This window comes from Seriola aureovittata, chromosome 20 (assembly GCF_021018895.1).
Source record: "Seriola aureovittata isolate HTS-2021-v1 ecotype China chromosome 20, ASM2101889v1, whole genome shotgun sequence".
Classification (NCBI taxonomy): domain Eukaryota; kingdom Metazoa; phylum Chordata; class Actinopteri; order Carangiformes; family Carangidae; genus Seriola; species Seriola aureovittata.
The window spans coordinates 19,403,486-19,430,016 of NC_079383.1; the positions used below are offsets into that span (position 1 = coordinate 19,403,486).

A 26,531-nucleotide genomic window follows, 5' to 3' on the forward strand; every position below is an offset into this window, starting at 1 on the left:
ACAGGTGCATTGAAGAAGCATCAATCAAGATCAGCTTTTAAATATGCCACGATAACATAATGGCCCCGGAGCCTGAACATGTGCAGATCAACAAACACTGAGAACAAATACTTGGAATCGATGCGATGTTTTGACTAAAATGTTCCCAATCTGTCATCAAAAATACATGATAAAAACCGATAACATGCTTCATGAAATAAGAATCATATCCTCACAAGTATATTGCCTCTGAAGGCAGCTCAGAGGAGAACATTAAGTCCTCAAAATCTCACCCATTGTTCATCCAACTCCATATTCCTTTCAAGATGACTCCCAGGAGAGTGTTCTCAGAAACCTCTGTGCTTTTTGCAACCTGTAACTTCAATTTGCAATTAATCCTTTGTAACTGTGTCAACGATTTGACTCACTGCCTCTGAGGTGCGATCATATCATCAGTGTCTGCCAGCTGTTCATATACTCATAAATCCATAGCCTCTGTCACTGCTTGAATTGCCATTCACAGTTTTCTCATTTCCGTGTGTGAGTGTTTTGTGCTTGCAAACCAACCAGTGAACTTGAAAAGACCTGCCCTTGCTCATAATAATTAAGACCATTAGGGAGGCTGGTGCCCGTAAAATAACAATTACAACAATAATAATAATGACAAAAAGCACCACAGCAGTGATCAGGCTCTTGTGTTTGGAGGACTGGTTCCTATTATACAAGCTTTAAGAGGATTTACCCCACTGGTCAAATACTTCCATATTTGAGTTACTTGTAATAATTATTCATAATTCCCAAACCAAATCACATAATCATTTGAGTCCAAAAGTCTACAAGTACATAACATTTGCAGATGAATTATTAAAAAATGACTGTCATGTAGTTTTAGAATTTCTGTAAGAAAATCTTCCAGCAGGACTCTTGCTGGGAGGGGAGGCTCATAGCTTTTCTGTTGTGTTACACAAACACAGTTAAGCTATGAATTCTCTATGATAAGGCAGCTAAAGTGAATTCAAAATGACTGTAAGTCAATTTCACGGACGGGATGTGAATGCCACGTGACGACAGCATTACAGGGATGTGGATTGCAGAAAAACGCCGGCTGGATATTCAGCTGCAGTGGAGACATGTTTGTCTAAACACATACAGGGGTACAGCTGCTGCAGAAACATGCCATCATGTATTTATACGGCAGCAGCAGTCCCGTCTAAAAACAGATGCTTCTGTGTACACAACTATGAAACCACAAGAATATCATGAACAAAGAATTGAAGTAAAGTAATTAGCATTAGCTCTCTCAGATCTCTAGTCATTTTTCAAACCAAAAACTGTTCTTTTATCCACTGCTTTTTAATTAATCTGTTTTATTTATTTATGAACATGCCTGTACTCATATTAAACATATTTTATACTTTTATCCTTGAATCTGTTTATTTCTCTTATCTTTTGTCTGTAAACCACTATAATTAAAACTCTGTGTATGATCGGGTGCTATTTAAATAAATTCGCCTTCCCTAGTTGTAGCTGCTGAAAAGAGGACAAAACACAGCCACCTCTAGTGTGTGCGTTGGTGTTCATATGTCTGTTTTTCTGTGTGTTTGTGTGTGTGTGTGTGTGTGTGTGTGTGTGTGTGTGTGTGTGTGTGTGTGTGTGTGTGTGTGTGGGAGGGGGGGTGGTGTATGTCTGTTGTTAATTAACACTACCTCTCTTTTCTCTGCAGGCAGAAACTGACAACACAATTGGTGCTTTTCACGAAGATTTGCTCGCTACTTGTGGGACTGTGGGACTAAACTAGCAGGTTGTAAAAGACTACTAAATGCATGGACATACTACCGATACTACTGCTGCCACTACATGGTAGTAAATGCAGCAGTGAGTTTCGATGGGGAGGAGATGCAAAGAAAAGAATAATATGGGAAAACATTCTATTTAATGAATACTGTATGTATAAATGTATTTCTTTTGCAAAATATGCTTCAATTACCCTTGTTAATTCAACTTTAATTCAAAGGCAGGGTGTGATTTCATCAAATATATAATATGTAAACACAAGCAGCAATAAAATGCAGTCTAACTGGAAACAAAAATCATTTAAATGAATTAAGATTAACTGTTTGGTCAAAGAATAAGTAAACAAATCCCTATAATTCAAAGCTTGCAGGTGCCATAACCAGGACCTGCTGATAGAATAAAAGTCTTGAGTTTTCACCAGAGAAAGCCCTGAAAGTGATGCTTTCTGTTTAGTCCTTGACCTCATGACTGCAGAGAGACCTACTTGAGTTCTCGAGGTTGAGTTTTGCGGCTCATAGAAAGGTTGCAGCATAAAAGGTCTGACCTCATCTTTCTTATTCATCAGTAAAATATTGTATATAGGCTGAGAGCGGAAGGTGAGGGTGTCAAATGAGGGCAATTTGGTCTCCACTTGAAGTTGCGATCAAAAAGCTTTTCTGAGATTTGCTTGTTTATGAAAGGAAGCACCAAAAAAACGCAATCAAGACAATTATGAAAACAACAATGACTTTCTGTGTCACTGGACGAAAGGAAGAAAGGAAGGTATTAATTTTGGCAAGATTCTTAAATTGGACAAAAATGACTGAAATAGCTTCTTTTTTCTTTTATTTTCATTTTTCGTTGCTCAAAACTTGGATCAAAGATGACATCCAACTCTTCAGATGTTGGCTTGATGTAGCAGCTAAGGAGCTATGAGACTGCTGAATTTGTCATGAGACACACTGAAGCAACCATATAATTCGAACGTCTGCTTCTGCTCTGAAGTTCTGCATCACATGCCCCCCCCTCCCTCCCCCACATCCACCTCCCTGGGTATTAAAATGCTGAACAACATCAGTGTATTGTGACAGCTTGTTTCTGTCAGAAGACGAGTCGTTGCAACACTTCTGCAACTTTCTGGCGGTTGGAGAAGACGGCAAAATTTGACTTTACTCCAAAACGTCCTTCCAGATTAAACATCAGTCATTCTTAAGTCGTAAAAACTGGGGCATCTCAGGAGGGGATATTTACACCTGCTGCTTCACATAATGTTGCCATTTGACAAAAGCTGATTGTCTGTGACATCGAATGAACGCTGCATACTTACAGTGTGTATATGGGCTAATTTGATATGTCTCGTTGGTAAGATAAAGACCCATTGCAGAACTCGATACACAAATGACATTCACATCATTACTCATGTTGTATCATGGGAGCAGAACTATGAAAAGTCAATAAGGGAGTGACACAACTGGCTAATCTTCTCCAAACTGATTGCTTTACATAAACATTACAGACAAGGGGCTGTGCATCATTCAGAAACAAGGTAATTCTCCCGACGTGCACATGAGTGTACACACACTGACAAAACAAACATCCTCATGCTTCACTGTTATCTAAATCACAGTCACAAGTCCCTCTCAAAGTCACAGCCATAACACTTTTAGGTAGCCCAAATTGGTCGACCACTATAAAAAATGGCTCCCCTTTCGCCATATTTAACAGGCATCAGGAGGACAAGAGGCATCCTGGAGCGGCAAATAAGAGGAATGTAGCCATTACAATGGCAAGCAGCGGCTCAGAGTGCCTGCGCTGCGTCCCACAGGGCTGACTTCACCTGGGTGGTGTGAGAAGGATGTTGATGCGTTGTCTGTTCGATTCAGACGGAGTGGTAAAAAAAAGGCACATGTGAGATTTCAGTGGTGTCTGCTAACTGTGCAATTACCGAACCAGGGAGACTTGTAGAGATGGCTTCAGAACCTGATCAGAATACTGATCCAGAGAGCAGGATAAGATAAAGTTGATGCATTGTAAGCAAATGCATGAAAACACTATAATTACTACCACTACCACAAGCTAGTACAACTACTGCTAAAATAGTAGTAATCTGTAACAGTAGGAAACAATGATTTTAGAGTCAATACGGAAAATAATGAAATGTTAGTCAGCTGGTTTACACCATAAAGGCTGTCCAAAACAGAGCGTGACCAACTCAAAGAATAAACCTTAGCTAACTAGCAATTTGCTAAAATCTCATAATTTGTCAACACTGACAAATTCTGCAAATTATTATGTTTACTTCTGTCTGAATGAAGAACCCACTGTTCCCGAAACTTACCAAGAATTCTGATTGTAAACTCTACATGTAGAGGTATTAAACCTTTTTATACTAGTGCCAATTGAATACTTAAAAAACAAGACAAGAAATGATATCAAGAAATTTAACAAAATAAATATAAATGAAAGCCAATAAAGTTCTCAAATGTTGAATGTTTAAAAACAAGCAGCCATAGAACTTCACCTAAATATAATCTAAATTATGTTGTTTGTATTAAATGCATAACAGAATTGAAGGAATTATTTGTAAGTTTTGCTATTGCTACATAGCCTATGTTAGCATTAACAGCCATTGTTGCGTTTACAAGACAAGGGGTTATAATACGCCCACTGAGCAGTTTCTTCAGGGCAGACTGGACGCTACAGTGACTCAGTATCGGAAAGTGACAAGGCAGTCACATAAAGACCACAAAATGATACATAAGTACAGTGTATATTTAAGCTAATGCCGTCGGACAGGACATGAGGAAGCAATTTTTCTTGCTAAAAATAGCCTAGTGCGAGATGACGAAAGACTCTTGAGGTTATAGTCAGTCTGTCTCCAGGGAATTGATTGATGGGTGGAAAGGAGGAAAAACATAAACCCCAGGCTAAATTAGATCTAAAAAAAAATTCAACCCCCAATCAGGGAAGCCATTATTGCAAATCCTGCAGACAGCCCTGAAAGCATGCAGGTTGGTGGAGCAGTGGGTCGGGTAAAAATGACACACTAACGAAGACAAAATAATCAGCTGATGGATTTCTCTCCCTCTTTCTCCCCTTTTCTCTCCCCCTTGTCAGCTGTATCTAATGATACACTAAAAATACCTCAGGATCAAGGATGGCACTGACTACAGCACAAAAAAGGAGGAGATGAAAGAGCGGAGTCTTGTTTCATGGCAGCAGCTGCTTTATGTACGGTATATTACAAATCTCCTTTGTTACAGCACCACTCTTACCTACTGACACTCTTGTAAAAAAATATGCACATTTAATTTCCACATATCAGAATGATCTTACATAATTCAACCTCTGTTTCTGCTGGAAATATGCTTCTAATCACTCTTTGAGAACAGTGAAGCACAGATGTTAGTTTCCAGATGTGTACAGTACTAACACAGTTTGTGATGTTCGCCAAGGCTCATTCAAGCATGATAGATTTGTTTACAACTTTTGTGGGTCACAGCGAGTAACAGATGTCTCATCCTTAAGCACATATGGGGACCTGTGGTTAAAACAAACACTGAAATCAGGCTGACAATTATTCAGCTCATTGTCTCAGATCAAGGAGAATGGCATCTTTCTGTCACTAATATAATAAATATGGGTTTTCAGCTTTCTAATTATAGCCAATCACAGAGGGGGGACGGCTTTGGCAATTTGAGGATTCAAGACGAGAGTTAACAGCTGCGCCGTTTCTAGGAGCCATCTTAGATGCTGTGATTGGAGGAGACAGCTTCGCTGGGCACGAGAGAAGACAAAATCCACTTCATTAATCCTTCAGCTGTACATATTCCTCACATCTCAGAGCTGTGATCATTCTCTTTACTGCCGCGCTGAGACGTGTGAGGCTGGATCAAGTTGCTGTTTTACCTTGATACAAAATAAAGTATATAATTTCCTCTCATCGGGTCCCTGCGGCGCTGTCAGTGTTTATACTATCATGGCCCGGCTATTAAAAAAACACAAGAGTTTTTGAAATTGGCGGTGATGAATTGTAACAATAGCAGCATACACACACAGTCATTGATCACAGAAAAATGAGGGTTGTGGTTACAGGTAATTGGGTAACTATTGAAGCATATGGATTAAATCGCTGGGAGGAATGTCAGACAGCAAGGACGCACTCGCACAGACACACACAAATGCATGCACGATGTGCAGAAACACACCTTTACAATGACACAGGAGGGACAGATGGTGTAAAAGAAGACAATGAAAGAACAAACACTGCTGATCCTTTTAGCAAATGTTAGTTTTGCCGGTTGAGTCACAGCGTGATACGCGTTTAAACTGATCCTTGTCACGTCTTATGAAGCTCAAAGCAGAAATATATTATTAGCAGCAATGCTTTCACTACAATAACTAAAATCACACCGGCTGTTTTTAAAGCTGAACTTGAAGTGTATAATTTGTGTTTGGTCACTATGTATTCCTCGTGCAACTCTCTCCCGTTTCTGGAGGTGCTGGAACAGATTAGCTGTGTAGTTTTTCTCTTGTCATCACAGCATTTCTTTGCTTTGTTTGTGCCATAGTACATCTGCTCTTCTGCAACTAAAATACTGGCAAACCACTGACACACCTTCTTTTTCGACAAACAAATTATCCTCAATGCAACTTGCTTTTCTCTGTATTTGAGCGTCTTCTCCCTCTGACTGTTAAGCACTGGCCTTTTTGATTCTGATTGGTCCACCAATAGTAAAGAGGACTCCAACTGTCCGACAAGTCGATATGAAATACTTATTTATGAAGTTGTTGACCTGACATGTTGGCAAACAGTGTCCTATTTGTACATCAGACAGGAAAAAGTACTAAACGCTTCATGCTTCTTTTTCCTTTCCCACAACTGAGACAACTGAGAAAAAGGAATACTTCCAAACAACCTGACCTTTCTGCAGCTTTGACGGTGCACACATTCAAATCCATGTTCTAATTCAATAAACCCTTTGCAACCCTTAAACTGAATAGGATTACTTACTGCTTATCCATTTGGCGTTGGGGTCATGAACCTTGAAGTCTTTTCTGAAGAGGTCTCCAACGGTCACCTTCCCCTTGAGAGCCAGGCGGTCATCTTCGCCTGCAAAGAAAGATAAAGAAAACTGAGCAACACCTCGTGTAGCAATTACAGAAACACAGCAAACAGACTAAAGCGCAAAGGTAATGCAGTGACTTGGCTATAATGCTATAGACAAGTGCGAGGGAGTTCATAGGAAAGGAAGAAAGAAAGCAAGAGCAAATAATAGTCTTTGTCTGTAAGGTCATGTTTGGACTGGAATGAGTCGAAATTTTTGTAATGAAAAGAAAAAAATGCACCATCCATTCATTCGGAGTCAAAATTCAACTATTATAGTGAAGCAGTCACGGACTTTCAAATATTGAAAATGTTTAAAAGCGAGGGGTTATCTCCAGAGCAGGTACTGCCATTTTGTAAACATCTAAACATAATGTCACATTAAAGTTACATCAAGATTCTTCCCCCAAGGCCATTCACTACCTCCTGTCTGGACCTTTAGCTGTGCAGAGCATAGACCCAAAGGCTCAAGATTTCCGAGACGCTTTCCCATTCACTTGAAAAGGAAAGTGTCTCAGACTTTTGGACCCCACTGTGCGGCTTCTACGTGAGGCAAAAAATAAAACTGGGTGCCATAAAGAAAAAACAAACAAAGATAAGACTGATTTTCAACAAAAACTGAGAGACTATATAATGTTTCCCTGACACATTCTCATCTCTAGCTGCATCTTAACATCTTTTTCCTGCAGTCTGCAACTTCACCTTTCAAAGAATAAAGAACTGATATAGAGAATAAATAAATAAATAAATAAACAAAATAAATAACATAAGTGAAATAACAAAACAGAGCATTGTCTTAATTCCCCTCAGGCCTTTGATTAAGACTAGTGTGGCTTCTGATCATCAGACCAGACGTGCATATTAAGAGCAGATGCATCCTGCAATTCATTTCAGCTTAATTTCATCCATCAATGCTCATCATATCATCCCCTGCTCTGTAATATGACTCATTTCACCTCCATACACATTATGGGAGGATGAAAAGCAAAGAGGCAATACACCACGAGCTGCTTTGTTTTCCAGTCAGAGCAAATCTCACTCTGATGTTTCGCTTTAACAGTGACTTTAAAAATGCTTTGAGGGTTTTCAATCTTCTGCAAATAAAGCTTTCACAAGACATGGTAGCTGATGGACACAATGGTTTCCCAAGAGCAGAGTGGCAACCATACTTCTTAAATGGACGCAGTTCTGAAAAACCGTTCTGGTTATTTCCTAGAACTGGCTGCCCGGTGAAACTGAGCAATCAGGAGTGACTTGGTGAGATAAGGGACCAAGAACCCGATGGTCACTCTGGCGGAGCTCTAGAGATCTTATGAGGAGATGGGAGAAACATCTAGAAGGGCAACCATCACTGCAGGACTCCTCTGATCTGGGCTTTATGGTAGAGTGGCCAGATGGAAACCTCTTGACTTTGGAGTCCGCAAAAAAAAAAAGGCACCTAAAGGACTCTCAGACTGTGAGAAACAAGATTCTCTGGTCTGATGAAACCAACATTGAACTGTTTGGCCTCGGTTTTAAGCATCATGTCTGGAGGAAACCAGGTAGCGCTAATCAAATGCCCAATACCATCCCAATGGTGAAGAATGAAGGTGGCAGCATCATATGGTGTGTTGGTGTTTTTTAACAGCAAGGACAGGGAGACAGGTCGGGGTTGAGGGAAAGCTTAAAGTACAAAGATATCCTTAATGAAAACCTGGTCCAGATAGCTCAGCTCCTCAGACTGGCCCCAAGGTTCACAGCCAAGAGAATGCAGGAATGACTTAGGGAAAACTCTGTCAATTTTCTTGAGTGGCCCAGCCAAAGCCCTGACTTGAACCCAATCAAACATCTCTGGAGAGACCTGAAAGTGGCTGACAGAGCCCGAGAGGATCTGCAGAGAAGAATGTCCCCAATTCCCGCTGTGTAAAGCTTGTCACATCATACCCTAAAAGACTCGAGGCTGTAAATGCTGCCAAAGGTTCTTCAACTAAGTGCTGAGTAAAAGGTCTGAATACGTATGTCAATGTGATATTTCAGTTATTACTTTTTTTATAAATTTTAAAAAATTTCTTAAATTCATTTTTTGCTCGTTCATTATTGGGTTCTGCCTGGTGAGGGAAGAATTTGTTGTTTTTTTTTTTCCTTTTTCATAAGGCTGCAACATGACAAAATGTGAAAAAGGTAAAAACATTTTCTGAATGCACTGTATTTCTGTGATAAGTTATTACATTCCTTCTGAAATTGTCTTTACAAACAAAAAAGCCCCAAATAAAACACATATTTTACAGCTACAAGCCATGAAAGAGGATAAACAGTGACGGCAGCGCTGCAGTAGAGGACAGAGAAAGCACAGGAATCGACCCTGACCATGACCATGATGACAAAACGCATTGATCAATTTGTTTTCAGTATTAAAAGCACTTCTGCAACTCCCACCTCTCTACCGTTACATAAAATGTTGCTTACAAAGGCCATGAGTTGCATAAGCAAACTTTTTCTTTCAAAACACTGCACTTAGATAAATGGCAATTATAGGTAATTTCTTTAATATGGAACTAATTTGCCTGGTGTGTATGTAAATAACGTGTTTGAATTGCATTCATGATGCCTGCGGATTCACACTTTGCATTTTTACTACCCGGGGTTCTCTCTGTTTAAATAAAGGATTAACTAATGTGCCAATTTTATGTATGTCTGGCATCACTACTGCTACTGAAACTACCATTATTCATAAAACACTAATAAAACGTTAATATAAAAAATAGAAGTAGAAAGAAATGTAAATAAGTTCAGAATTACCTAATAAAATAAATTACTGAAAGAGGTACAGACCCGTCATGGACAGAATTTTTTGTAATAAATGAACTATAACCAATCTGATTTGGTGAAGGAAGCAAAAATGCATTGACAAGTTATATTGCAAGTGGGGTTGTCATGACTGACGATAACTGTGATATTCAAAAAAATGCAATGTCAATATTGTGTTAATGTGTGATAATGTGGTGATGGCAGATGTTCAGCTATGTGGATCTTTTGTTTATCAGTTCATCTGGTTTCCTTTTCACTTTTCTACTTCATTTGTCAAAAAAGAGACAAAACATACAATAAACAAAGTTAAAGATCAATTTGACTGATAGCATTTTTTTTTCAAAATAATAATAGATATCGCGATAACATCATTATCGTGAATTATTTTTTCCACGATAAACGCGTAGTGAAAATCTGATATTGTGCCAGGGTTGAAAAGCCTGAGCAGCTGAGGGTGGACCAGAATGTGACCCTAAAACTGCCTATTGAAACCCAGAATAATGAAAATGCTTTTAGGCGAGTTTGAAGATCCTTACGGACGAATGAGCCACTTCGCCCGTTCAGTAGTGAGAGGAAACTCTGGTGCTGAACAATCAAAAGACCATCATGCTGTTTTGCACATTTTAGCTGGTGGTGAAACACAATATCATGCATTTACATCACAGCTAACCATTTTTATAAAATCATGTTGCCCTATATGTTCTCAGACTGGTGAAATGTTTTTTGCTGCTTTTCAGGAATCCAGTGGTTTCACTTCATGTAGGCATATTACATCTATTATAGGTATGATCAACTTGTGGGATCATTGCCTTGGTAATGTGGCTGAAAATGTGGCTCGTTTTAAAGCATTTTACATGATGCGTTTCAGTGCTTGCAAGCTCTGGTATCACTCATTTAAGGTGGGGAACAATATATTAACAGTAAGAAGAGTAAGACATTTAAACCTGGAAGACAAACAATAAGAAACAATGGGTTTTGTGAAGTGTGTAATGAGATATAGGAGCTTTATGAGGCTGTACTTGTATGCTAATATCAGTGAGTTAACATGCTCACAATGACAATGCAAACATCTGATTTGTTGCAGGTATAGTGTGTACAATGTTTATCTTCTTAGCTTAGCTATTAGCATGCCAACATTCGCAATTAGTGCTTCAACACAAAGTACAAGAAATGGTTGGTAGAGATAGTTAATGTTAGGCTATAAAAATGCAACTTATATCAAACCACTCTGGCCTAAGACAGATCAAGTAACAACAGACGATCCTGCCATGTCTCTACATCAATAGCATGTGCTGTTAATGGCACACTCTCAGCAGAGGGAGAAACAAACCTGTGCTATTAAGGGGGGGGGGGAGCTTTTTCTAGCTGTTACAGCATCACAGCTAAGAGCTCCTCAGCAAAGCCTAACTGTAACCGCGTCTGCTAATTTTAATGTGACACACGCTTTGATCCCCGTGTTTCAGCTGTCGGAGAAATCATCTTTAAAGAGCAGGCGGATGGAAGAAGGGGAGGTTCAGACAGAGGCTGGGAACAGAAAATGACACTAAACATCTTTCTCTTGTCATGTCAACACCATCACATTTTGAACGCTGCTGGGGGAAAAAAACAGTTTAATGTCAGCTTTTGGATCAATGAGCAATCTCAACAACTGGTTGTGATCAGAAGAGTCTGCACTCGTCACTAAAGAGCGATATCCACAATCCAATGACAGCCTGATGTCTCAAGAGTTTCTGCAATATTAATAGCAGATCATGGGGAATAAGTTTGTTTTTTATATATATTTTTATATGGCTTATTTTATCTATCCATCATTCCAAAATCCAATTCAATTTGCAATCACATGAATCAGGGAAAAGCACTGAATTCTCACATTTTAGAAGCTGGAACTGGAACTAAAAATAAATAAATAAATAAATAAATAAACAGATTATCATAGTTGTTGATCAACGTTTGAATTCACTGGGGATAGTCACTTGCAAACCCCTCATCACAGGGTGCATGTTCTTTTTTTCAGCCAGTTTCTTTTCTATAGTCCTTAGAAGCCTGAAGAAGTGAGGCAGGGCAGGTTTATTTGTGTCGCACCTTCATCATCAAGGCAGTTTGAAGTGTTATATCTTAAGACATAAAAAGGAGATATAAAAGTGACACAAGGTAATATATAAACACAAATGAACAGGGTTGAAAAAAATAAATCTAAATTTATGCCAAAGTGGAATTAATCTGAGTAGACAAACAAATCACAGTGCAAAAGGTAAAACTATTAATTATTTCTGAAGAAAAATTAAAAGAGAGAAGAGAGAAAAGATTCAGAACCCCTCCTGGGGCTTCTGACCTCCAGGTTTGGAGGGACTGGGCAAAGAGATTAAAGCACTAATTGTTTCAGTAGGTAGAGTAGGAGTTTACTCTCTGGGTTTGGCTGCCACAGAAAACACTGGCTGTTGTTACAATTGAAAATAGGAGCTTTTTAATGTAAGATGCTCTACCTCGCATCAGCTGTAAGTATACACCATCTTCTTTGAGTGATGGCGATGATATGTCACCTTGCTTTGGTAAATCTAGTCCCTCAATCATCCCGTGCAAGTCAATATTAGATCTTCGGCACATGGAGAGGTGATAAAAATCCAGCTAGTAAACAAAATTTGAGTTCACCAATCAAAGTGTTTTTAAATTACAAGAACGCAACAATGACTTGCATCATTCTCCAAATGTCAGCTGTGTGTGTGTGTGCACACTGAGTGTGTGGCATATTGTGCCCAACAGATGGAAGAACACCAAGTGATCCTCAGTTCTTCCCTGATTTTATCACAGGGGACAAAAACACCTTTGAAGGCATCTGCTCGGTGCATCACTTGAGTTCTGAGTGTGATTATCAGAGTCACCAGACTGTGTATAGGCTGCGGGGAAACTTAATAGTGCACATAAGTTGCAGCCTCCCATCAGATGGAGAGGTTTAGAGTGGATAAATACTGAATTTATAATCAGTCGAGAGTGCCAGATTTATGGATTGAACATGGAGACAGTCAGGGGAATGATGAAGTTATACATGTGAGCGTTTACATTTAAAAATATTATACATATATAGACGTATAACGCAATCTCTTGAAGGCAAATCCATTTTTTGCAGTTAAGTATGTCTTTATCTCCCCCTCACAGAGTGCTGTGATCACAGGCAAGAACTTTGAATTAGTTTGAAAAAAAAAAAAAAAAAGGGAACAGTCAGCCCCAAGCAGGGTCAACTCACACGAGCAGTTTATATGCTAATGTGGCACGACCTCTTTTCCATACAATGCAATGGCAGAGGGACTTTCAATCCAAGACTGAACCTGGCAATTTGAAAGATAATCTGAGGGTCTCTATGTGACTGACTCAACTACAGCAAGTCTGCAGTCTTGACTACAGAAGAAAAGGTAATCTGTCTATTCATAGTCTGGGTTTGCAGGTATTATATATAACCTAAAAAAAAACAAAATATCTTTGAACTTGATGTGTCAAAGAGCACATTGACATACACACTGGTATCCACACTTTGATCAGTTTGTAGGTAATTCTGCGAGCATAATGCAAACATGACATCCCTATTTCAGAAACCTGGATGAGTCCTTAAATGCCCCATACTGTATAAAATGAAATTTGCATGCCTTTTTTTTATTATAAAGCAGGTTAGGTTTTCTATTAATACCGTGAGGGTATCAAATCACTCAGTCTACAGAGAAATGCACACAGCCTGTATTCAGAAACTGAACCCTTAAATTAGCCGTCAAGACTTCTGTAACATTGTGATGTCACAACAAAGCGCTCCCCGCTCTCAGCCATGCCCCAAGCCCCGGCCACCTGGACACACCATCCAACCTCCCAGGATTTGGTTTCTCTCAATGTTTACCTGAAATTTGGATCACTCAGAAAAAAGTCAGCCAATCAGGGGAGAGACTCTGCGCCTCTCTCCTGATTGGCTCAGTAACCTGCTGTTGCTAGAGCTCCAGAGAAAAGCCTGAGAGAGGAGATGTAAAACTACTTTAAACCACAAATATATCTTGTTATGGATATCAAAACTTCAAATTAAACATCTGAAAAATGTAAAATATGAGACCTTTAAAGCAGCTATAAGTCAAATCCAGCAGAGGCCAGTGAGTGAGTTCGCCTTCAGCTGTTGAGGCAACGGTTACCGTCATTGAATTTGGGGTCGTAGCGACCTACATGGAGCTTACAATTAAAAACACGCTGGGTATTTTATGAGCTGATTCCAGCATTTTTAGACTCAACATGTTTAATTTTTACTACATAAAAGGGCAATAAAGTAATAAACACATAAAGGCTTCATTTCTCCCCCAGACTTTTATTGCTGACAGTAAGAAGAAGACCTTGAACCAAACAGCAGTTACACCTTCATGGTGGGAGGCAGTATTTATAAAAAAAAAAAGATAACTGAACAATAAACAGAGCGGTGAACGGTGCATTGGGGGGCTATTGACCTGAATATTTTTAAAACCTAGTCTAAGCCCCAGTCTGTCAATACAGAAATAAAGGTGGGTGGGATGCCACAGAGTCGAAGCTACATGCAGACGATGGGAAATCTTTATATCTTTAATATCCCAAGTGTGATCATAATTACAATACGAATCTAAACTGGTGGTAATTATGTATAAATGCTGTTCCAGTGTTGAACACCCCTAAAGTCGCAGTTTTTTGGTTGCCCCATAAGGGCGACGTAACCCAGTAACTTGAGTGCTGCTTTAATGCGATACTCTATGAGTGTTTGCATTTAGCTGCGCCAAATTAATGTGGCGCGCGATCCTCCCACAGTCGTCTCAGTTAGCTGTCACTCTGTCAGTCAGCCTGACATCCCTCAGTGTGACGAATACACAGTTGCCAATAGTGAACATCTGACCCAGTTGTATTGATGTAGAGAACAGAGCAACCTCTTAATAATATGGAGCTATCAGTTACAGCAGATGCAGGTTTGTCAGAGAGGGAAAAGGAGACTCTGTGCATGTGTGTGTGTGTGTGTGTGTGTGTGTGTGTGTGAGAAAGTGTGTGCACATGTGTGAGAGCAAAGTGTTTGTCGGGAGCAGTTAGAAAGTGGCTGGCCTGTCTGGCAGGGGAACATCCATCAACCAACCCTCCTAACTGAGTGGAAACAACACGCTATCTCATAACTCCTCACATAAGCTGTGTTGCTACAGCTTGCAGCTCTGAGTGGTGGTGGGGGCTTTGTTCCCAAAATGTTTGCCCTTGAAGTGTAATTTCAGTAAAATAAGTTATTCTGAGTGGCTGCTGTAGTTAGCATTTTAATGGGAAAATCCTCCGTAAAGCACCTCAACTCTGTTACACAACATTATTGATGTACCTTGCACCCCTGGGCTCATTTGCACTGCAAAAACATTCATGTTCGTATGTAACTAAGCCCTTAAAGTCTTATTTCTTAAAGGCAAGTGCAAAGGTTTTTTTATTTTATTTTAAATCAACTGTTTCAAGATCTAAAACATTCTTAAAACAAATACATTTAAAAATCATAGTAACAAAACTGCCCTGATAAGATGTTTTGGCCTGATTTACAGCAGCTACAGCAGAGGTTTTGATAATACAGCATTTTTCAGCTACAAAAAAAAAAATAAATCAGTGGTAAGAATGTAGTTGTGATATCAGTACCGGTGAATCAAGGCCTTCTCGACACACTCACTATTTTGTTCACAATCATACAAGGAGGAATTCTTCTTAAGAGGCAGAGATAGCAATTTCTCCACAGACAGGAGCCGGAATAGACGACATTAGGGCAATACAGAACAGAAAGCCACAGCCTGTATCTCAGGAGATGATCATCAGTAGCCTGTGAAATACAATGCCATTTTCTGTGGTTTCGTGTCATCTTAATACCTAGGCTATGACAAACCACAGCATTGTCGAAGTGAATATTGCTCCGACTGTGTACATTTTCCTCAGAGGGATTCAATACCCATTATGTCTTAAAACCAACAGGTTCATACAATGTGCCGTCTGACCACGTTGTACGCATGAAAAGTGAAGCAGTTGTGGGAGGAATGGAAAGAAACTGATCTTGAAAGAGAAGTTCAAATGAAATGGGAGTGGGTGTCAGATTTGTCCGGTGCAGAGCTGCAAAAATCTGATCCCAGACCACGAGCATTAATAATCAGCTATAGGAGCCACTTCAGTTTTTCTACATATTAAACACACAACATATAACGTGTTCATTTGTGACCTTTAGGGATGCTGGTTGGGGGATTCTGTTACTTTTAGACAGGGCCGGGCTAGCTGTTTCCCCTGTTACCAGTCTTTATGCTAAGCTAAGCTAACCGGTAGCTTCATATTTAGTTTACGGACATGAAAGTGATAACAATCTTCTCATTTTACTCTCATTAAGAAAGAGATTAAATGAATTTTCTTAAGACTTCCTTTCATTGGAGCTGAGGGGTCTACAGACCAAAACTACAGACCAAAAGTACACAAACAAATGTGTCTTAGTTGAAGGAAATCTGGAACACTGAAAGTTAAATTCAAATTATTAACAAATTTCAGGTTCTTCATTTCTGTGAAAAGAAATTATAATCACTCAAAACTTAAAGTCCAAGTTAAAATTCAAGACACACAATGGCACAGGATTATTTAAGGGTGAACTTACAGTACAAAAAATATATTCGACTTGAATCCAGGGATTCAATTAACAGTCCATCCCAAATACGATAACCCCAAGACGGAGTAAAATAAACTGTCTTTGCACAAACAAACCACTGTCCTTGAGGAATGATTTATAGAGCTGCAGCATCCTGAAGCTCATCTCAGCTGCTCAAGACACCTAATTAATCCGCAGCAACTTTCAGAAGTGGATTTTGTGCAGTCAGAGCATATTTTAATATCCCAAAAGCCCCTAAAATACCAAATATCCTCTAAAAACACTCCACTTTAACGGACAGTCTGCTGGAGACCTCAGAGTTGCAGCGAGGATCCGGCTTGTGTCGAGCCTCGGTGCGGAACAGTAGTTCTGCTTGAGCACACAGAGCTGACGCAGGGAGGGGATAGATTAGCGCGAGGTACAAGCTGGAGACACCACCTGCCCGGTCTACACTTTCCGCCTGACTCCCGCTGGCCCGCCTTGTTTGGAAGTGGCACATTAAACAGCTCAAGCTCATCCAAGTCCATAACAAACACCCCGGGAACAGGAACAGGTCACAGCCGGGAGGTGACAAGGCGTTTTAGGCCTTGCTGCTTTGACACCTGCTACTGCACTAAGGTCTTTGCCGGTGGTATTTTTGCTCTGACACCTGTCTAAATCTCTCAGGATTATGTAGAAAAACACAACCTTGAATTTCTGTTATAATCGCTGACCCGTCTTCCCCACCACGCCCTGGCATCTTAGCTAACATTACATGTAATTGTCTGCGACAGGAAATCATAAACAAGGCGCAGTGATTACTGTCTTTGTCACTGAATTACAGTGCACACACATTTCTAGGCGCATTGACTGATTTGGCCCTGACAGCGCATAAAACCACATCAAGGACCTCTAAACAGATGACCTATTGATTAAACTTTCATGTGAATCTGCAAACAGAAAGCCTGAAGGTCACTCTGAGATTAAAACTCAGACGCCTTAAAATAACAAAGGAAAATGCAGAAGTCCAAAATGTGTGTGAACAAGGAAGAGAGGGACTAAGTGAGGGAGACAGATGGGGACTGCATTTATGAAGAAAGCAATGTTGCGCAAGCTGACTTCAATGATGTTTACTGACCTTCACTAAATGTGGTCGTTACGGCAGGAGTGCCCATGTGGAAGTTAACTATGACATTACTGTGGGTGACACTGCAAATATTGCATGAGAGCATGGACCACACACAAGGACACACACACACACACACACACTCATACACATTATTCTTTGCATTGTTTTTGGTGAGATTGATAATGAAAGCTAATGGGCATGTCTGTGCATAATAATAGCTGTGTAAACAGAGCGATATGTGGTGTATGATGTTGTGGTCCCTCCCTCCCCTCCCCCCCCTCCCGCCGATCCTGCGCCGTGTACCTGGTGTCAACAGGATGACGGAGGTGACGATCAGCGAGCAAATGACCAGAATGACAAGAAGGGCGATCGCTATTCCCTTCCAGTTCCTCTGCGGAGGGTTACTGCCCACCAGCTCCTACAGAGAGAGACAGAGAGGAGGAGAGAAAAGACATGGTCAGAAACAGTAAAAAGACTATCGTGAGAGGGAATCAGAGCACAATTTGTGGAGAAGAAATGAGGTCAAAATGACAGAAAAATTGAAAAGAACAATGTGTGGGACATGAATAAGAAGCAAAAGAAATCACAGGAAGTATAAATGGCAAACTCATGAGAAGAAAAAGATGGGAGGTGTCAGTCAAGGACAAACGTGAGCCAGAGTCGCAGCCTCTCGGCTCTCAAGGAGACATGCCAGCAGCAGCAGGAGGAGGAGGGGGAGAATTCTTAATGAGCCGAGCATAGGCGGCCATCATCCGCAAACGAATGTGACAGATAAAAATGGAGCCCACGACACGTTGGTGAATTGCACACTTGACAACAGAGCAGGGAGAAGCTTTGGAGTTGGGAAAATGAGTCAGAGTTATGAGAGTTATGAGCAACCTTGAGGCTTTTTAGTTTTTTTTGTCTGACAACAAATTAAGTTGTTGCAGTTAAAGTGTATTTTAAAGAATGAATATGGCTATGACAAAGTATTACTGCAAGATATATCATGAGAACAATAGGGGGAAAGCAGCTTTAAGCTCCATGTTCATGCCCAAATCAAATAATGTGCTGGGAATATGCATTTGACACACGGTGATGTGCAGCAGGTGGCTAGGTTCAGCAAAAAAAAAAATTAAATGAGCACACAGTTTTCGCACATTATTATGGTAACAAGACAGCCCAGTCAGCAGCTATGGATGACTGGATGTCCTCCAAACTTCCAGTTTAGAGCTATAGATGTACTCAGCCACTCCTTAATTTACAGCTATTTGACAGCAACATTTACTGCTGAGGTTCTGCATCTTTCTTTATCTAAAATTAAATAACTCTAGCCTCTTTAGTTGTTATCATATTAATGATAATGAATAATTAATTTAGCAGTTTTAAATTTGGTGTTTTACAACAACCGCATGAGAAAAGGCACATCTAGCTAGCTTGTTAGCACGTGCAGTCTACCTCTAGGCCCCTCACCTAAGTTACCAGGTGTTAGCAAACAACTGTTAGCAAACTATTTCCAATATTAGACCAATACTGACTCTACTCAGCTCTTTAGCTGCTATAGCCGCTTCCACAAAGTCCTGAGAAAAACATCCAGGTCTTTAGCTTCTAGGTGGTTATATTTCTTCTCTAGCTTTTGTCGATAGCTAGCATACAGTCGGTTTATCAGAACTTTTTCACTGAAAACAGCTGCCTGCTGTAGCTGAAAACAACCTCTAGGTATCATGGGTTGGTCATTTTGAGAAACACCTTTTCCCTAACATAAATACATTCTATTTGGTGTCAGTATAAAGAAAATTAATTACTGTACATTTAAAAGTAATCATTAAATCTTAAAATTCACTCCACAACATACAGGACACAACCACATATACACTCACCAAGCTCTTTAATTAGGAACACCTGCTTATTCATGCAATTATCCAATCAGCCAATCACATGGCAGCAGTGCAGTGAATAAGATCATGCAGGGAGGCTACAGCTCAGGAGCTTCAGATAATATTCAAACCATACATTAGAAAGGAGAAAGTGGTTTTGGCTGTGGCATGATTATTGGTGCCAGACTGGTTTTGGAGTATTTCTGAAAGCGCTGATCTCCTGGGATTTTCAGTCTCTAGAGTTTTGCTCAGAGAAGTGTGAAAAACTAAAAGTGAGCAGTGAGCAACAGCTCTGCAGACAGAAACACCCTGTTGCTGAACGTGTGCTTTACTTTACAATTTACCATCTTCTCATGTTTACTCCCAGCATGGTCTCACAAAGCCAAAGTTATCTCAAACTGGTTTCATGAACATGACAGTGAGTTCAGTTCAGAACTTAATTTCCTCCCCCAGTCAGCGATTGTGCACCTCTTATTAGATCTTTCTAATCTTATATTCTGGTGACGCAGTTGAAGCATTTCAGCTAATAAAGCAGCCAGTGAAAAAAAAAAAAAGCCATGGCTTAATGCGTGTCTTTACAGACAAAGCATCCCTGGAAGTTTCCCACCTCAGCTCTGACTGTTCTGGCGAGCACATGGATAAACCAGCGCCAGAACCACAATCAAGAGGGACTCTGCAGAAAGGGTCCAAAGCCCAAACTGTTAGTGGAGGATTAATAAGTTCTTAATTAGTTTATGGAGGATAAAAGGAGCGAGGCAGAGCATGTGCTTCGGGGACCTGTGGCAGGGGCGTTAATGAATACATGCTAAGGCTTTAATGAAGCTGAATGGCTGAGCTATGAAGCAAACCTTTTTGTGACCTCGCTTCCACCTTAATTGAAAATAGCCCAAGACATCATTAGCCCGCAGATAAGAGTAATCAGGGCTATTTACTAGACTGCCCATTACCCACATTCATTAAAACAGGAACCAGTTAGTCAGCTGTATGGCCATATTATAGAGCTTCAACAGCCACAAGGAAGGACACCACAAGACATTCACATGTTGCTGAAATAGGTCTATTCCGTTTGTAGGCTGAGGGGTGAATATAATGATTTATCCAGATTTTTTGCAAGGTTTTTATCAGAGGATACAGCATAAAAAACTGGATTCTTCTTGCTGAAATGCTCCATGGGAGTCTTAACTTCCCTCTTTAATGTCTCATGTACACAGGTTTGTCTGCCTTTGACTTCTTATCAAAGAACCACATATTTTTTCCAACAGCTGTTCAGTATAGATTCAGACGCGAGAGCTTCCTGTCGAGCTGATAACTGGTGAGTCACCTGACATTTTTCTATGCAGAAAATTAAAAGGATCTTTTACTACCAGAGCCGTGGATCCAGACAATAAACTAGGCATCCTTGTATAGACAGACACTGGCTTGATAATGATCACAAACTTTACTCTTGGTAAATGATAAATAGGCCATGGCAGAGTGACAACAAAATATGCTTTTTACTCTACTAAAGCTCAACAATAAGTAAACTTTCTTATGGGTCCAGAATCAAATTGAGCAGCTGAAGCTCTAATATGAAAGAAGTGACAGGGTTGGAGTTTTGCACAAATGAACAGATCTATAACAGATCCACTGACAAAACACAATGATGTGGGCGATAGGGCGACAGTCTACAATGTGATTTGTTTTCTCCGATTCTGTGCTGAAGCATCACTGTGGAAAAAAATCTTTCTTATTATATTTTCTTTTTTTTCCCCCAGCAGAACTGCAAATCCTTCTGGAGATTTTCATGAGAGTGGTATGAAGCCCGCTGCTGATTGTTGTTGTTGATGCACTATGTGACTGAGTGGGATTCACAGAATGGAAGATGGTGGCAGAAAAAACACTCTATAGAGAGCAACTGCTTACGTGCAATAATGGGGGTGCTCAATCTGTGTAAAGCACAATAAAAGAGAAGACGGAAATCCTCACGCAATGCTGAGCAATGACTGTTTATGATGTGTTCTATGCAAATGGCTCTGCACTGTAGATAACGCAATCTAAGGCTGGGCGTGATTCCATCACAGCGTCTTAAATTCAACAATCTTATCTGTGTGTGTGTGTGTGTGTGTGTGTGTGTGTGTGCACTTTCAGAAATGCAGACTGTACACAGACCTAAACTAAAGCAAACCTCTTGCTCGTTGGGATTTCAGCATGACACGCTGTGCAGCAAAAGCGATTTTGGTAACGGTAAAGGTCTCATCAAAACATCCGCGCAATTTTGTTCCATTATCTGTTATACAAGAAGCGACGCAGGTGCTCAGTGAGGCATCAAATCACGCAGTGTAACTCGGACCAACAACTCATTTCCAGCTGGCAAATTTATCTTCAAATTCAGTCAACCTTTTTCGGAGCGTCGGTGGGGGGAGGAAAAACTTTTTTTTTTTTTTTTTTTATCAAAAATTAGTGACCTTTCTACTTTGCTAGACAGACAAGAGAGACAAGAAAAGTCCATGCTCTCAGCTCTCACCTGTCTGGAGGAAATAGGTAGTAGGAGAGTTCAGTGGACTGTCCCAGTAAATGCTCAGCTCTGCCAGAGCGAGCCAACAGACACAACAAACAGTGGACAGGAGCTGCAGCTGAAATTGCTTCCCTTACTTCCTCTCCACGTTCTGCTACAGTAATATCCGGCACGCTGAAAGCTCTATCACCTCGTTACACTGACTAAAAAGTCAATGTCAAACAGCATTTCCATATAGATCAACATCTCTGTGGGAACATGTTGACACTCAGAAGCTATCCAAAAACATAAGAATTCTCCGAAGCTCCCTCTCGGAAGAGAATGAGCAGCATCCTTGAGAGGATCCATACCTTTGCCGGGGGTTGAGCATGAGGACACCCAACAATTTAACCATCAAAAAAAAAAAGAGGACAGAAACAGGACAGAAACCCCCCCACCCCCCCACCAGGGATTTGAGTCACTTCTTTCCTGACTAGGCTCCGAGAGAAAGATCACTTATTCAGCCTGGGTAAAGGGTGCAGACACAGACTGAAAACCTTCCCTAACCTTCCCAATCATGCCTCTGTCATCTGTAATTATAATAATGATTGGACAAATTAGCTAGACCTTATGCACTGCAGTAAATGACAGGGTGATTACAAGTGACGATGGCGGAAGAGAGACGAGGTATAAAACAAAGCAAGAGGAGACAGACATCAGAGTCTTGCAGCAGCAGTAAATAAATAACACAGAAGGCTGGAGGAGAATTCACTGACAGGGCATCTTGAAGCGTGACCAAAACATGACAGAAAAAACAAGAAAAAAGTATGGGACAGTGTAGATGGATCCAGGCCCAAACTCGAATAAAAACAAGATCCTGGTGTTTTCTAGTTTCTCAGCAGCTGTCATGTTTAAATCTGCGGAGCAAGCACAGGCATCATCAGTGTTGATTTGGCCCTGGGAGTGTAAGACTTGACACTACGCCAATGTTTCTTTCAAAGTACACAACTACAAAAGTCGCAACAAGCACGAGAACTCTTAGATCTGCAGTGCACTTGGCTTTTATCTCCTTTGAACCCCGGTGTTGGAATCAAGGCTCAGAGGCGGCGGGTCTTTCCGTCGTGCGGTCCTTCAGCACCACTGACCAGGTCGAGAATCTACGAGTTGTTATTCATGTTGAAGTTCTATCCACACACCAGCAGCAGGGAGCTTTTAAACAAATGTTGTGCTTTCTCTTCATAAACACTTGTCTGTAAATTTGTCATCAGCAGGATGAATTACTGCAATGTCCTTTTCGCTCACTTGTTAAAAAAATGCAGCAGCTGTTGTCTCAACAAGGACCAACAAAAATAATCCACTTCACAAACACTGATTTGAGAATTGAGTTTAAAAAGTATCACAAACACCAGGATGAAAACTGCCTACTCTGGTTGAAAGCTTCATCTCTGACCCCACACACACACACTTAAAACAACAAAAACACACTTCATTTTTTCACCTACTGAATTTTGAATTTTAAGTCAATTAAAGTCATGTTAAATGAATAAAAGTTTTAATGACAAAAAAACAAACAAAAAAAAAGTCCTGGTTCCAAATTTCAGCTTGATATATACACACACACACACACACACACACACATGTATATGTATATGTATATATATATATATACACATGTAAAAAGTGACATTTTGCAAGACAATTAGTAAACTGTGTACATCTCCAAAATGACTAAAACATAATTTACATTTTTTAAGGAATAATATCTTTTTCTTTTCTTTTTTTAACAAGAAATAATCTCTTGGAGATAGTAACAACCATAAAATGAGGGAATATCAATTTGGGTAAGCACGTGTCCAAAAACCTCTATCTTTATATCCAAACCTCTCCAAACAACAATATAAGGATCACTATGTTCTGTTTTCTTTTGGCTGCTTTACTGCTATTTACAATAACTTTCAACATTACCTTTCACTTTGGGTCGAAAGTTTATTCCCTTTCATTTTACTTAGCTGTAGTTATTGAGCGTTGGGTTCTGAGTGCTGCTAAAACGCTGGTGACCTACGCTTGGCACTGTGCCTGAACGCATCCTACATAGACCCAAACAGACGACCGAAGCTGCTGCTGCTCTGCTGACGTGCTGCTTGCACCGCGACCTACGTGGAAACATGCGTGAAGTCATGTTGCACTGTTGCGCCACACTGCAGCACCACCGGAGTTGATCACACGGCTGCTATCAATTTCAAATTCCCACAGCTTGTTCTAAATATGGCAGTAAAGCCTGTAACAGCCAGGCTTCTGATTTGAGGTTTACAACAACAACACCAATCTTCCTTTTTTTTGTGTGTGTGTTTTGTTTCTTTATCTACATGGAATTGTGCATTACAAATCCATTTTAACTTGTACTATTTCAAAATGAACTGACATGATGGCAAAACAAAAGCAAAACAAATTGAAGTCTGAGTGAAAAGAGAGATTTTTTTGGCCATGGGAAAGGCTGTACCACGTGAGTAACTGCTCCATTAATGATAGATTTATGGGATGCTAAACCCGAGATGAAGCCTTGGCCCATCTCCTTTTGGTGCTTTAATACGTTAAACTATAACATCTTGTGCGCATGTGTGGGCTCCATGTATTCTCCCACTAGATAAAATGATAATGCCTCCAGGCTCCAGCATTAGAGATGGTACAGGTCATTAATTCAGATCCTCAATGAACACACTAAAGCTTTACAGCATGCAGGGTGTCTGTCATCTAAGGGCCTGTGTGTGTGTGTGTGTGTGTGTGTGTGTGTGTGTGCATATCTTCTGCACTTTCACGCATATTTTCATCTGTTTAATTATACAATGCAGAAAGTTAATAGTGTTGCCAAAAATACCACATTGTCATTAGGCATGCACCTTAATACACTGATGACGCAATGCTATTAGCGATGCAGAGGAAAGGAGATACTGAGAACCTATAGAAAGGATGCAGAGAGGGAATACTACTAACAACAGACTGCAGCAAATGCACTATAGCAACAGGATGAAATGAGTCAAACAGCATTTAACTTTGATATGAAATACTTTTAATTCATGCATTTACAGAGAGGGACCCAGACAAGCAGCCGGAGGTGTGCAGGGCTCGCTCGCTGACACTTCACAGACACAAGCTGGCAATGAAGTGGATCAAACCTTTAACCTCGGGGGGGGGGGGGACGACAGACCGTTCAACAACAGGTGCGAATCATCATCAAACGATTCGGAGAAACAACCCTCAGCACGGGAAAAGGTCTGATGCTGTCTGAAGCAGCGGGTCGCAGCAGGAGCTGATAGCCGCCGCCGCCGGGACACGTTTATCATTAAGCATTTAAGTCGCCACTTTTATCCTTCATATATATACTTCAAATGAGGGAGCAGCTGAAGGATGAACGATGTGACACGAGGTTTGAGAGACACATTAAAAATAAAAAACACTAAAGTTATTTAAAACAAGCAAAACTCTGCTGCTGAATTAAGTGTAGATTACTGTACATTAAAAAGAGACAGATACATATATGTAATATTTTTTTGATAGTTGTTTTTTATAAAAGACATTTCATAAATATTCATGATGTTTGAGCCTGATGACTATAGTTTTAATTACTGCATTGAATTTCACACTATAATATCCATCTCCACATGAATAAAGCAGTAAAAAGGTGTCATTTCTGCCCATTTTAACGGTGCAAAGATGTGATTCTAATCCTCAAATAGAGGGATTCTGAATCCCCGCTTCTTTCATCCGCCTCAAATGGACTTCATTTCTGCAAAAATATGAACAGATTAATCTCAAATCCAAATCCTCTGCTATTTTTTAAGTGGTTTTAAGTACACATGGATTCTGTTTTTTTTTTTTCATGCCTTTTTCTTGATCAGACTTTTGAAAGAAAGAAAGGACTCCACATCAAATGCCCGTTTCCAGAGCTCAGTGCTTCACAGGTCAGAGAACATCAATGCCACGCGAATGCATCCAATCCCATTTGAACAATCTTGTTGTTGTCATACAACGAGGCGCGGCGATAGCGGCTGTACATAAACAAGCTGTCTTGTTTGTTACTCGCAACAGGAGAACTAATTTTCAGCTGGTCAACGTGTGTGTATGTGTGTGTGTGTGTGTGTGTGTGTGTGTGTACGTGTTGTTCTTGAGTGTCTTCTGCCTCGTTTGTTTGATTTGCGAGTGAATCTCTTCCAGTCCATTAGAGAGATGCTAGGAGGGCACCACCGCCAGCTGACCTCTCTCTGCAGAGTTTGCACTAAATCACATCTCCGTACAATAACACAGACTACCCACTGCCTGTGCCAGATGAGTCAGTGTGTATGGCACCGAGCCGCTGTAACAAGGTGGAAATGAACCTGTGGGAATGTTTCTTGTGATGCACAATGCACACGCTGGCATGATTTGCATGTGATGAAAAGGCCTCCTGAACCTGAATCTGATGCACAACGACCCAACAAAACCCAGGAGTGCATCACCAGCCCCACAACTAACAATATATGTACTTCACATATGATTTCCTGCTGCAGCCTCAGACGAAATGCCCATTTACATGTAAGTGCACATTCTGTAGAGGCAATTAAACATCTACTCTGTATTATTTTCCCTTGTCACTATGGAAACAGCAAGATTGATTAGGGTTTTCATATGTGAGCGTCCCCCAACAGTTACAGCTTCTCTGCTTGGTGAACATGCATCATGACATGGCTAAACAAGTGATGAGGCGCACGCACGCACGCACATGCACACGCACACACACACATAAGAGAAAAGAGTTTCCTGCTTGCCTCTCATGTATAATGCATGAA

The 26,531-nt window shown here is 40.4% G+C and overlaps 1 protein-coding gene across 7 annotated transcripts in view; it reads right to left on the reverse strand.

The window, feature by feature from the left end:
• The window catches only part of LOC130161530 (dipeptidyl aminopeptidase-like protein 6), a 201,905-nt gene that overhangs the window by 46,658 nt on the left and 128,716 nt on the right, over window positions 1–26,531 (reverse strand). For all 7 annotated transcript variants that reach the window (XM_056364889.1, XM_056364892.1, XM_056364891.1 and 4 more), the window contains 2 exons: window positions 17,683–17,797; window positions 6,767–6,865 (listed from right to left, as the gene is read on the reverse strand). In XM_056364889.1, coding sequence (XP_056220864.1) covers window positions 6,767–6,865; window positions 17,683–17,797 — 214 coding nt within the window. The remainder of the gene's footprint in view (window positions 1–6,766; window positions 6,866–17,682; window positions 17,798–26,531) is intronic.